General features: G+C 40.1%; 1 protein-coding gene across 2 annotated transcripts in view; it reads left to right on the top strand.

Annotated features, from left to right (window-relative positions):
- Positions 1–220: 220 nt before the first annotated feature.
- The window catches only part of igsf21a (immunoglobin superfamily, member 21a), a 272,635-nt gene continuing 259,970 nt past the window's right edge, over positions 221–12,885 (top strand). For both annotated transcript variants that reach the window (XM_059328431.1, XM_059328430.1), the window contains exon 1: positions 221–647. In XM_059328431.1, the coding sequence (XP_059184414.1) occupies positions 509–647 (139 nt within the window). In that variant the 5' untranslated portion in view covers positions 221–508. The remainder of the gene's footprint in view (positions 648–12,885) is intronic.

Here is a 12,885-nt window from a genome sequence, read left to right as displayed (position 1 = left end):
TCCAACAGAAATAAATCGGCTTAATGGACAGAATTAGAGTGGTTTGAATCCAGGGTAGGATTAAGGAAAATTGTGTGAAATAAAAGAGCGAGTGATCAGGAATGACTGTGCGTCTGTCTGAAGGGCGGGAGGAGAGAGAAGAGAGAGAGAGGGAGAGATAGAGAGTAAGGGAGAGAAGAGAGAGAGAGGGAGAGATAGAGAGTAAGGGAGAGAGAGAGAGAGAGAGAGAGAGAGAGGTGACTGAGGAACACATTTTCATCCAAACCTCTCCGTTTTTTCCAGAGCCTATCTGTGCTCCGCGGCTCAGCGCAGCTCTCTATTGTTTAAACTGTTCTGTAATCGCAGCCAGTGAGTCATTTTTTCTTTTTTCTTTCCCCCCCTTCATCTGATGCTCGATTCTCGCCGCTCTGAATGCTGTCTTCATTGTCAACTTCTCCGATTTCTCCACTTAAGACTTGAGCTGCATCATGAATAGTTTGGGGGCACCTTTCCATCTCGTACCTCTGGAATGGTGGGGATTACACAGCCGAAACCCGGGGAGCATGTAAACGCAAATGGAGTTTGGGATTTATTGCAAAATAAGGGAAAGATGACCGTCTTCTCGTTGTGCTTGCTCTTGTGCGCAGATCTACTGGATTTAGCCGTCGGTAAGTCTGACCCTGTCATATCATTTTCACACACCAAAAATCTCTCGCAGCCCCTTGCGATCCCTGCGTGGGGGTCTAACAATAACTGTCAATGAGTTGAGTGATTCGTATGTGACGGTAGAAACTGGCTATTAACAGGACAGCCGGATGGAGGCGATCGGTGCCACGCTTGCCTCATGCCAACTTTCCCCCTCCGTGCCAAGCAAGTCGTGGAAGAGAGAAATCAATGAATAATGGTGGGATTCAGCTCCGGCTGCACAATGCGTGGTGTCGGTGTGCTTAAAAGGCAATGCAAGAAGAGGGTTAGCAGGAGGCCTTGTTATGTATTAAGTCTCAATTCATCTGCATTGACTATCACGACCAGCATGCATGACAGCACCTACTTCTTCTGATCAACTAAAAAAAACACGCCGAAGCGCACTTCTCCTCTGCGTCCTGGTCATCGTGGCTTTTTGCTCACCACATAGCGCCCGGGCTCAACAGATATTAAAGTTGTTGTCTTGAAACACATTAAAATGCGTCTTTTTTTTTTTCTAATGCAGATTTGTGCTTTCAGCACGCTCTGCTCCGCACAGCGGTGGCATCTATGTCGCGTGTTTTCTCTCCATCCTCCCGTTGACGCGTTTGAGATGTGAGAGGATGCAAACACACTGATCATTTCCTATGAATTTGGATTTCGGATAAAACACATCTAAATCCCCTGATGAATTGTTAGGCTGTCTTCTACATGATCTATTTTGGGAGGCAGTGGTGTAGGGGTGTTATACTGCAATTTAAGGGAAGCCAGCATTATCCAAATGTTTGGACCTGGTGGCATTCATTTCAGAACGCTCCCTTACTGCTGGGATACTGCTTGTTCTCACACATGGTCCCTGTGGCATTTTGCAGAGGCACTTTGTTTTCTACATGGTGTCATACATCAAGAGCTTGCATTACAGGACTGCACTGCAAGCACTTGATTCCCTTACTGAGGACCGTAGAAAGAGTATGTAAGGCTGCTTTTTCATTCTGCTGGAGTTATAGGATCATTCTCTGCACTGGTGCTAACATTGTGCTGTTTGAAGGACTTCAGAGGAGAGTTAACTCCTGGCTACAACATCAGAGCAGCAAGCCTTACACACTAACCTGTTAACCTGACGCTGTTAGCTGAGGATTCTGTTGTTTTGAAGTGTTTTTGACCTCTGTTGACCCGTATAGGAAATCATTATGCCAGTTTGGCTTAACATAATGTTAAGTGGTATAACGCCTCCGGGTCTGCCCAGCTCAGATGATGCTGAACTACAGACAGGCCTCATGTGCGCTAGTTTAAAATGTTCACAATAGCTTAGATTACATTGGTTTGATACAGCCGAGTGACTGTAAGATTTTCCATGCAGGAGCTAACATTGATTCTCATGTAAACAAACAGTGAAAGGTAGAATTCAACCGATCAATTGGCAGCAGTTGAGTTGTAGTGACTTTCAGTCAGACTGTGCGGTTGCTGTTGGCTTTTGTTGTCACTACTGTTTTAACAAAATAGATTTATTCTGCGGATACACCAGGATTTCACCTTTAGTGTCTGTTTTGTCCCTCAGCGGTATATTCTTTATATTAACTGCCTGCTTTCGTCTGGATATCACTTTCAATTCACACCAGTATACCATTTCTGTGTGTGTGTGACAAGATGAAGGTCTCCATTTCAATGTCTTAAGATTCTGTTCCCCAAAGAGAGGGCCTATGGTCACTCTTATCCCTGTCTTGAAATGTCATACCTTTTTATTTTCCCCAACAGTTTATTTTATGTCAGCAGAATATTCTGAGACATGATGCTTACAGTATCTCATTTTAGTTTCTCCTCTCGGTTAACTTGTGGCCCATGCTCCATCGCTGTCTGCCAGATGTGTTCCGTCTTTTAGAAATGTGCTCACATGCAGCTGTGTCTAGCCTTAGCTGGGGAAATTTAGTAGTTCAGGATTTATGTTTGGCTGTGAAGCATGATGCAGAGTCACTGTTTCAAGATCAGGCTACATATTCAGTAGTGTTTCTCCAGGAGTTATATATCTGCAGGATTTATGCATGCAGATTTATATCTGCTGTATACACAGAAGTCTAGTCTAGTCGTTCCCCAGAGATGCAATGTGGAATAAAACCAAATATGAAGTCTGTAGTGTATTATACGTACATATGTTGGTGTTCTGCCTGACATATGTACACCATAAAAATGTGTGGTATTGTTTCCATATCTTCCCTGAAACATTTCCATGTCCATGTTGACAACATGTAGCGCTGTCTTCAGCTTCCAGTGCCCCAGTTACATCTGATTGACTTTTACAACATCAGTGCAGACAAGCCATGATGACGATTGATCTCACTAGAGTGCTTACTCTGGAGGTCAGAGATTCATATAGAAATCCAATCCAGGAGAGGTGAACAGCTTTGGCTCCTGGATTGACAAAGTTGACCTCATACTTTGAACTTTAGAAACCTCTTACATTGCCAACTACCAGGCAAGCCATTCATGTAAGTTGAATGTATTCTCATGAATGGCTTCGTATGGTTTCTTATGAAAAACTTTTGCTTTGCAATTTGTATGATATCCATTGAACTTTGACACGTGATAACTGCTCTTGTAAACATGGCACAAAAACTGAACACCTGAACAACTTGTATAAGGTAAGGTTAAAAGAACAGGTATATTTCAGCTATTTCTGTCCATAACATCCTACAATGGGACACAAACTCCGGTGTCCCGGTTGAAATTCTTGAAATCCTGTGTTGGTTGTGTCCTCCACCTCCCCTCCAGGTCACTGTATACAGTACCTATTATTTTATTTATTATTTTATTTATTATTTATTTTATATATTATCATCACAATGCTCATCTCTGGACAAAATTTGGGATAGCTAAATTCCATATTTTAGTCAGTTAATATAAGGGAACAGGAAGCAGACACTTAGCTTAGCATAAAGACTGGAAGTAAGGGCAAACAGCTAGCCTGGCTCTGTCTGAAGGTAAAGAAAAATCCACCTATAAGCACCTCTGTAGCTCACTAAACAGCACGTTACATATCTTTTAGTTATTTCCACTTGTGGAAAAAGTATTCAGATCCCTTACTTAAGTAAAAGTGAAATGACTCCACTCCAAGTAAAAGTCCTGCATTGAAAACTTAAGTAAAAGTACAAAAGTATCAGCATTAAATTTTACTCAAAGCATCGCAAGTAAAAATACTCGTCATGCAGATTGTTTTATAATACACACATATTATTAAATTATTTGTATTGATGCATTTATGTAAGCAGCCTTTTGATTTTGTAAAGATAGGGCTAATGTTAACAACTTAATATACTTTTACTTTAATTACTATAAATGTATTATGTTTTTATGTAAAATCTCGACCTGAAAAGTAACTAAAGCTGGCAGCTACATGTAGTGGAGTAAAAAGTACAATATCTGCCTCTAAATTTTGTGGAGTAGAAGTAAAAAGTTACACAAAAGGACTTTGAGTAAATGTACTCAGTTAAACTCCACTACTGGTTATTTCTCACAGTGTAAAAAGTTCCATGGGGTTATCCGTCAGACTATTTCTATTCTGGTAGCAGTGATATACTGAATTGAAGTGAAGCTGGTTGCCTGGCTACCTCACGGCAAAGCACTCAGCCAAGAAACAGTCTGGCACATAACTCCCCATAAAACAAAAACTTGTAATTTTTTTACTTTGGTTTTTGTACAGATTAATTAGTGAGCATTAGAGGTGCTGTTTGGAGGTTTTTGTAGCCCTTGGATAGAACCAGACAAGCTGTTTCCAATCCGTATGCCAGCCTTAGCTAACTGTCTGCTGGCTGTAAACCCTGAATTTGTGAGGCGAAAAAGCACATTTCCCAACATTTAAAACTATTGCTTTAAACTAAACCAGGTCAGAGCGAGTGTAGAAAGTACCTAGAGTGTCGCATATAATGTCACATCAGATTAAAGCTGTACATTGTTGTTTGCAGTGCTACAGTGCAGCCTTACAGCAGTGGGTGAGTCTTGATACTGAAGTGAACCAAACAATGTGTGAGGCAGATGATCAATTAGTCCGGCTTCATCTCGACTAACTAATCACAATTGCTGCTCTGAGATCACCTGCTGTTGGAGAGATAGTTTATAGTTCACTGTTAAGTTTTGATTTATGACTTCTTGTTGGGGAGAAATTAATATGCCCAACATCCTCAAATTTAATTGGGATGAAACTGTGTTAATCTTCTGGGTTTCGGATAGAAGGGCTGTGCTGGTTTTTCTCTGCAGGCCCATTTGTGATTTCGGTGGATATGAGGGGTACATGCTTCCAAGTTCAGGTGTCGTGGAGGGAAGCTTGATGGATTTTTTTTTCGTGTCCTCAGTGGCTTGACCTCAACCAACTTCCGAAAAAGAAAGAAGGAATCCTTTCTAATAAATTGGCACAAGGTGGTATTACTGTCTGTATTACACCACCATTTAGGGAAGAACAGTCTCGCTTCACAGGGCTTCACAGATTTCTCTAAGAGATTAGGAACTAGAGATAATTGTTCTCACAACTGAATTTAAATTATATCAAATTTCTGCTTTTTGACACTTTTTTGTCTGACAGAGCAGTTGGCTTCCACTCATACTCATCCTCTGGCCTAGACCATTTTCTCAGATCAGTCTTGCCTAATAGAAATCAAAGTATCTCTAATGCTGTATCTCATTTCCCTTTTGCTTTTTAGAGCAATCTGTGGATGAAGTGCCTTACACAGTAATACTAGATATGTCCTTCTGCATAATTCCTACTGAGGATAATGCTTTTCTTGAAAGCCTCATGAATAATATCCCTCCTTGTTTACTCTCACAGCAAGTGACAATTTGCTGTCCACTGCAATCAATTATGCGTCTTCCCTCAGATGCTCATATTTATATATCTTGTTTTCATGTTTTTCCAATTAGTGTTGCAGTGAATGAAAGAAAATGATATTTTTCGTACAGTCCTAGGCGGATGGGAGCTGCTCTGGGGTCAGGTCTGAACAGCTGCATGTAGGTTCAAAGAGCAATGCAGTAAAGCACAAGGTGCTCTGATTTTATGTAGATCAGGAAATGGGACAGGCGGGCTCTTGTGATTTTCTGCGGGAGAATCTGGTATAACAGAGGGATAAGGAGCGACATAATCAACGTTCATGGACTCATGAACATGCATCGTGTCAAAGGTCAAAGGGATACTGAGCATTATGGGAAACACAATTGAGTCACTGCAGTAAAAAATAAAACAGTCACTATAGACACTGTAAAGGTTTTCAGTGTGAATTTGTGGTGATTCGCTTTACCTGCTCTATTGTATTATTAGAAAGGCAGAAAGCGACTGCTTTTTCTATATCACTTTTTCTAGTCTTTATGACCATTTAAAGGGCTTTACAGTACAGACGGCGCTCATTCATCCATTCACACACACATATTCATACTGGTGGCAGATAGAGGTGGGAATCACCAGAGGCCCCATGATATGATTTTATCACCATTTTGTGTCCACAAAATTAAATTCAAACAACAATTTGTTTTTTCAAATAAGAGAAAATTCTCAGTTCTGAATTGGGAGGCAGCCATATATGTAAATAGGAGATAGCATGATGTCAGAGGTCACATGACCGCTTTGAAAATCACCATGAAACATAAGAAAATAGCCTAACTTTGCAACGTTATTTCGACAACTTCCCAACACGATATCCTGACATACTTGGGGGTGGTAGTTTCATATGATACCAGTATCTCCAGTGTATTCCTAAAAGGTGAGCCCGCTATGGCCTCCAGAACGGCATAAAATGTTGGGCCGTCAGAACCTGTAAAAATCGATACTTGGCGGCTATTAATCAATATAATATTGCCACTTAAAATATTGTGATACTATTCGCTTCAATTTATTCCCCCGACTTTTGTGGCAGAGACTTCCCTAAACGTTGCCACCTTCGGGAATTCATTCACACACAGATGAACGCAGCATTGAGAGTAATTTGGGGTTCAGTATCTTGCTCGAGGATTCTTCGACATGTGGGCTGCCGTGGTCCAGGATCATACCACCGATCAATGGGCGACTGTTCTACCAACTAAGCCGCAGCCGTCCCACAGCGCATTACTAGAATTACATTTGCTGTGTATTAATGTATTGTAAATTGGCAACACAATATTGTTCAGTTTTGTCAGTAAATGACTGATATTATATTGTACATATGCTGTAAATGAATGGCTCATAATTATCTTAAAGTGCTGTAATTACATATTTTTTCACTCAGATTGTATAGCAATACATAGCATGACTGACAGTGTGAAACCAATACAGTAGAATACTCTTCAGATTTCACTGTAAATGTACATCTAACACCTTACAGTGCACATACCTGATATGACAGTTACAGGTGGTTGGCTGTGAAAAGATAGAGCTGCAGTCAACATGACATGCCTGCACTAGAATTTATCTTTCAATCTTCTTTAGGTTAAAAACAGAATATATTCTTTCAGTGCAGGTTTATTTTAAACCCCCTCTGTTCCACTGCTGAAACATCCATGAGAATATCTCTCCTTATACTACAGTACTGTAGCTTTGGCTTTGCAGATTGGGCATCATAGCAGTGCTGACAAGTTAAATAGGCACTAGATCTCTGTTAGATCTAATGGTTTCCGGTGCACTGTGACTTTCTGCTTCTGACGACTGGTCTTGACCCACAGGAAGTGAGGAATAGATATTGGCTGGAAAATGGGCTGTGGTTATGCCACTATCTAACAATCACCAGGCTTTGCATGAGCACTGCAGCTTTCAGCAGTTATATAAAATGATTATAGTCAGATTAGAAGCAGTCTTCATTGTTTTGCTCTGCTATTGTTTGTCTGGTCAGTTCCTGTGACTGTTGGAATAAACATATATGCACTTTTTCCATATAGGACTGGTTTATATATGTGTTCCTATTGACAGGAGTGTATTTACACTGGAGGTGACTGGATAAGTACAACACAGGTGTTAATATATGTATTGATTTCTTACTTATGAGTAATTCCTGGACTATTTCTGATCTCTGAGACCAAACTTTGTTCTAACACTAGTGTAAATATCATACTTTCCTCCAGGGATCTGGATTTGACTCATTGTGTGTCGACTCAAGTTACTGTTTTAATGCTTGAGACTTGAATTTGAAGTTAAGGACTTGAGACTTGACTTGATGACTTGAATGACTTGTCTGTGTTCATTTCATGTGTCAGTTTAAATACATTTATATAAATAGTAATAATGCAATAAAATATTGGGCCACATGTCCGCTATCCTCTGCAGCTGATAGAATCTAATACGTCGTAAAATATTATATTATTCTACTGATATCTGTGATGTGACTGTGAGTTCAAACTTATGAGGGAAATTTGTAGATTTTCTTTCATGTATTATCTTTAACCGCTTATCAGAAACTAGGGGATCTAGGGGAACTAGGGCTGGAGCCGATCCCAGCTGACATAGGGCGAGGGGCGGGGTCCACCTGGACAGGTCTCCAGACTATCACAGGGCTGACACATAGAGACAGACAAGCAGTCACGCTCTCATTCACTCCTACGGGCAATTTAGAGTCACCAATTAAACCTAAGCTGCATGTCTGTGGACTGTGGGAGGAAGCCGGAGGACCTGGAGAGAACATGCAAACTCGACACAGAAGAGCTACAAGCCAGATTCAAACCTGTGACCCTCTTTGTAAAATAGTACAAAATTGATTTATTTCATGTGGTAACTTAATCAAAAAATAAGATTGTGGCTTACTTGGTCCCAGTGACATACAACACAGTTCTTTGACTGAAATGAGGGCACCAATTCCGCACAAAGGTGTCTGGGCTACTGCTAATATCCTCACAGAAGAAGAAGAAGAAAAAAAAAACTGCAGCAGCCACTGTGTCATTTGTGCGACGACCAATTGTCTCCTCCAGTGATCACCTTCAATTAAAGTATAATTTTTGTTATGCTCACCTTTTAGTCTGGATCTTTTGTAACTTGAAATTCCATTTAATGTGATGAAAGAGCCATATTAAAACTTGAAACAGGTTGCTGACCCAGAAATGACAGCTTTTGTTGAAGGGCTTCAGCCAGCTTTACACATGTAGACCACTGTGCTAAAAATGAAATGGCTTTTAGTCGAAAAATCAAAAACGACCTCAAAAGGTCTTTGTGGTGGCATGCAGTCCCTGCAGGACGCAGTGAATATTTAAGGTTTATTATCTGAATATTAAGTAAAGGAGCTTGACTGTTACTGCTGTAATACAAGAGCACCGCAAGCTTCTGTAACGTGACACATTTATGAGTGAAACATTATACATGGGCGGAATATAAAGTTCTGAGAGGGACAACTTGATTTGATTGGCTCGCCAAAAAGTGGGTGTGGCTAAGGGGGCAGATAGGTGAGACTCCCATCCACACGTCCCTCACCTGCATTGTTAGTAGTGATGGGAATTTGGGCTCTTCTAAGTGAGCTGGATCATTTGGCTCAGCTCTTTCGGCTCCCAAATGGCTCTTCATTTTTACCACTTATACCTTTTATAATTCTTGTGACTTGTGACTTTTGCATTTGAACACATATATCAATTACATTTCAATAAATTATTGTAGCCAATTGCATTTACAGTTGTAAAATCCCTTGTTAACTCTCTAACTTGCTGGAAGAACCACTCTGCTACACAAAGCAGATAGAAAATGCCTATAAAAACCTAAGTATAGAAATTAAAAAAGGACAGTCATTGACATTTTAATGTCAGGAGCAACAGGTGGAGTAGTGGCAGAAGCATGCTAGCCTGCCTTTTTTCTTCCAACTGGACTGTCGGATGTACAGTTCTCAAATGCCTGTGTATGTCATTAGTGGACCCTGCTTGATAGGAGAGACACTTTACAAATCCTACACTTTGCTTTCATGTTGTCACAAGTGTCAAAATGCATCCAAATGTTTTCGATTTTCACTCATCTTTGCACCACACTTCTGCATGTCTCCCCCTCCTCCTGTCACTGTCTCAGTGCTGCCAACCCCGCCCCTCCCTGCTTGGTGGTATGATCCTTGTCAATTCTCACATGACTGGTTCGCACAGCATGCACGTGACACCCGTAGTCAGCATCCGCAGCACCCACAGGTTATTTTCTGAAAAAGAAAAGGGGAAAAAAGGAAAAAAAAAAAGAAGAATGGCTCCCTGACGGACGTGAGCCGGCTCCCATCGTTCACTTCAAAGAGCCGGCTCTTTGAACCGGCTCGTTCGCGACCGACACATAACTAATTGTTAGATCAGGAAAAGAAGGGAGCAATTAATTAATCGAAGCATGGTCGCACATAAATGTTGAGATTCAAATGCACATTCGTCCTGACCCGTGACACTGTGCTGCCTTATGGGCCAGAGGCAGGGACAGCAAATAATACATTTATCCTTATGCCCCTGCATTTAGTATGAAAACATTTTTTTTTAAGTATTTTCCAAAAACACATACTTCTTATTATTAAGTTGGAATAAATTATTTTTTACCCATTTCCATGAAATGATTATGACAATGTAATTTATTATTGACAGATAAAGTGAACACTACCGCTCAAAACTTTGGAGTCCCTTAGAAAATTGTTTATTTAAAAAAAATAACAGACATACAGTGTGATAAATGACTATTAAAGCTGGAAATGGCTGATTTTCTTCTTACCAACCATTACTCAACTAGTGTTGAAAGACTGATTGATCATTAAAATACCTGAGCATTATGCTAGCACAGCTGAAAACTGTCTTGAGAAGCAATAAAATGATCCTTCCTCAGACTGGTTGAGTATCTAGAGGTAAAGTTGGAGATTTGTACAGGTTAAAATTATTATTTCTACCCTCGTCAATGTCTTTATTATGTTTTCTAATCATTTTGTGACTCATTTCATGAATAAAACAGTTTTTTTTCATGGAAAACAACACAGACATTTTCTGGGTGACCCCAAACTTTTCAGCACTTATGTATATCCTCTCAAAACTTTATTAATTAATCTCTTCCAAACATATCACAATGAAAATGAAACCACAATTAACAGAGGATTGTGTCTGAAAACAAAATTATTACAACTTCATGACTGGCCATGTATTGACAGAAACCAAGAAATGAAAATGTAACATAAGGACACAGGATTAAAATGGTCTTAAAGGGTCAAATAACCAAAATCACAAAAAAAGGCAAAAATCCGGAGTCACATTTAATATTTTGTATCAAAGTAAAAACACTGCAAACAAAGTCTCAGTTGAAGGGATCTCAAAGGGAGAAGTAATCCTTTATCTTTTTTTTTTCTCAGAATCAAATTATGCTTCTTCGCCACAAGACTGAATAAACTTGTTATGCTATTATTGAACAAACCTCAGACACTTACGGTACAATATTTCCAACAGCGGGTCTGAAACAGTTTTACACCTCTCAAACCATGCATGCATTTGCTTTTCACATTGAGGTGTTGATCTTGAAAGAATTTCTGGCTTTTAGCTTCTTCAAAGGCATTCATCCCAATAGCGTGACAACCTGAAATGTCTGAGACAGTGATAAGCCACATGTGAGAGAATAACATATTCAGAGCATTAGCATACATGCCAACTATCTGCTTTTCAGGTAAATGTGCGAAACCAAATCATCTCTTTGACATTTGGGATGAGCTAAAGTGTGATGTTTGCAGTGAACCAGTTATTGGAAAACCATTAACATAATTTATTAATGGCTGGCGTCTTCGGCTGCGGGGTTTACATCCGAGATGACTTGTTGCTGCGGGCCCGAGGGGTCGACTTCAGGGCTCCCACAAAGCAAATAATGCGACAGAATCTGTGTGACAAATGTGTCCTCCCCTACTGCAACCGCTACATCGTCAGCGGTAAAAGGGGGGAAATGAAGGAAAATGCACTTCCATTGCCGATGTGGCTGAAACACATTTGCGTTCTCCAGCAGCGATGCTCCAAATGATCAAATGATAAAGCCTGTGATTAGTAGCGACAACTAAAGGCTCGGGGCAAGGAAGTTCAAACAGCACAGTAACTTCCCTCTCTACCCCTGAAGTCCCTCGCACACACAGATGTAGGCTGGCTGGCTCATGTCTTTGGCTTGCGTGGGAGTTTGAAGCAACTCTGATTCCCTCAGCAGCTGGTGGTTTGCAGAGATAGGGAAAAGAGTAGAGAAGCATTGCTCAGTAAGATCTCCCAAGATGGGTTATAGAGACATATGATTCCTGTTTGTGATCTACAGTTAGCATACAGTATTTTTGAAAGCGTCTTAAATGTCCCCTCACCAGAAATGTTATCTTTTTTTTCATGGCTATATCATATTAGCAGCTCGAATAAGCAGGGATTTCTTGACAAGCTTTATCAGCAGTGTTCCTATATTCCCCCCTCACTGTTTCCTACATGCTAATGTGGATAATGCGATTTTTCTTATCATGTTCCAACATGGCTGCTGAGTAATAACAATTGCTCTGCCACTGTGTCCCAACATTATTCTTCATATTAAAAGACTTTGAGAAGTGCCTTGTATACGATACATGACACTTATCTCTGCATTCATGCTGCATCACAGGGGGCTTAAGCTTCCAGGAGTAACACTGCTGCGCACAGATGATTTCTCATATAAAGACGTTCTGATTCTCTGCAGTTTGCTTTTCTTTTTTCGCTGGCGACGAGCATTTTTTATTTTTTTTTGAAGGAACCTGAGCAAGTGGAATTATTCAACGTCACTGTGACCTCAGTTTGAAGAGATAAACAAAGGCTGTCCTTGTTATTTTTGTGTTGGCATACAGTGCGTACTGGGCTTCAGGGTTATAGTGTGAAGAAACATGGAGGGGTCAGCATAACTAGCATTAGCAGTTAAATAGACCAAAGCTGAGATGACTAATGAGATCCAGCATTCAGACTAAATGAAGACATAACACTGAATGAATAAATCTGATCTGAATATGTCTGTTTAGCAAGTGACCAATGCTTAATTTATGTAGACTTATACAAACACAGTGATTTTATTTTAATAACCAAATATCATGAGATATCAATAGATGCAATATACAGGATGTCCATAAAGTAACAACTATGTGGAAATTATTACAAAATGAGGATTTGATATTGAAGATTTTTTGCCTCATTTAATACACTTCAGTACTCGATTTTTTTGCCGTGTTCTTGCGTGTTAGCAGAGCCCATATCTTTGTTCGATTCACAATAACATAACCCCACTGATTTTTTTGTTTCAATAAACCATGATACACATTGTGC

The sequence above is a fragment of the Centropristis striata genome, chromosome 3 (assembly GCF_030273125.1).
Source record: "Centropristis striata isolate RG_2023a ecotype Rhode Island chromosome 3, C.striata_1.0, whole genome shotgun sequence".
In the NCBI taxonomy this organism is placed as follows: Eukaryota; Metazoa; Chordata; class Actinopteri; order Perciformes; family Serranidae; genus Centropristis; species Centropristis striata.
This window is presented reverse-complemented; position numbering and strand designations above follow the sequence as displayed.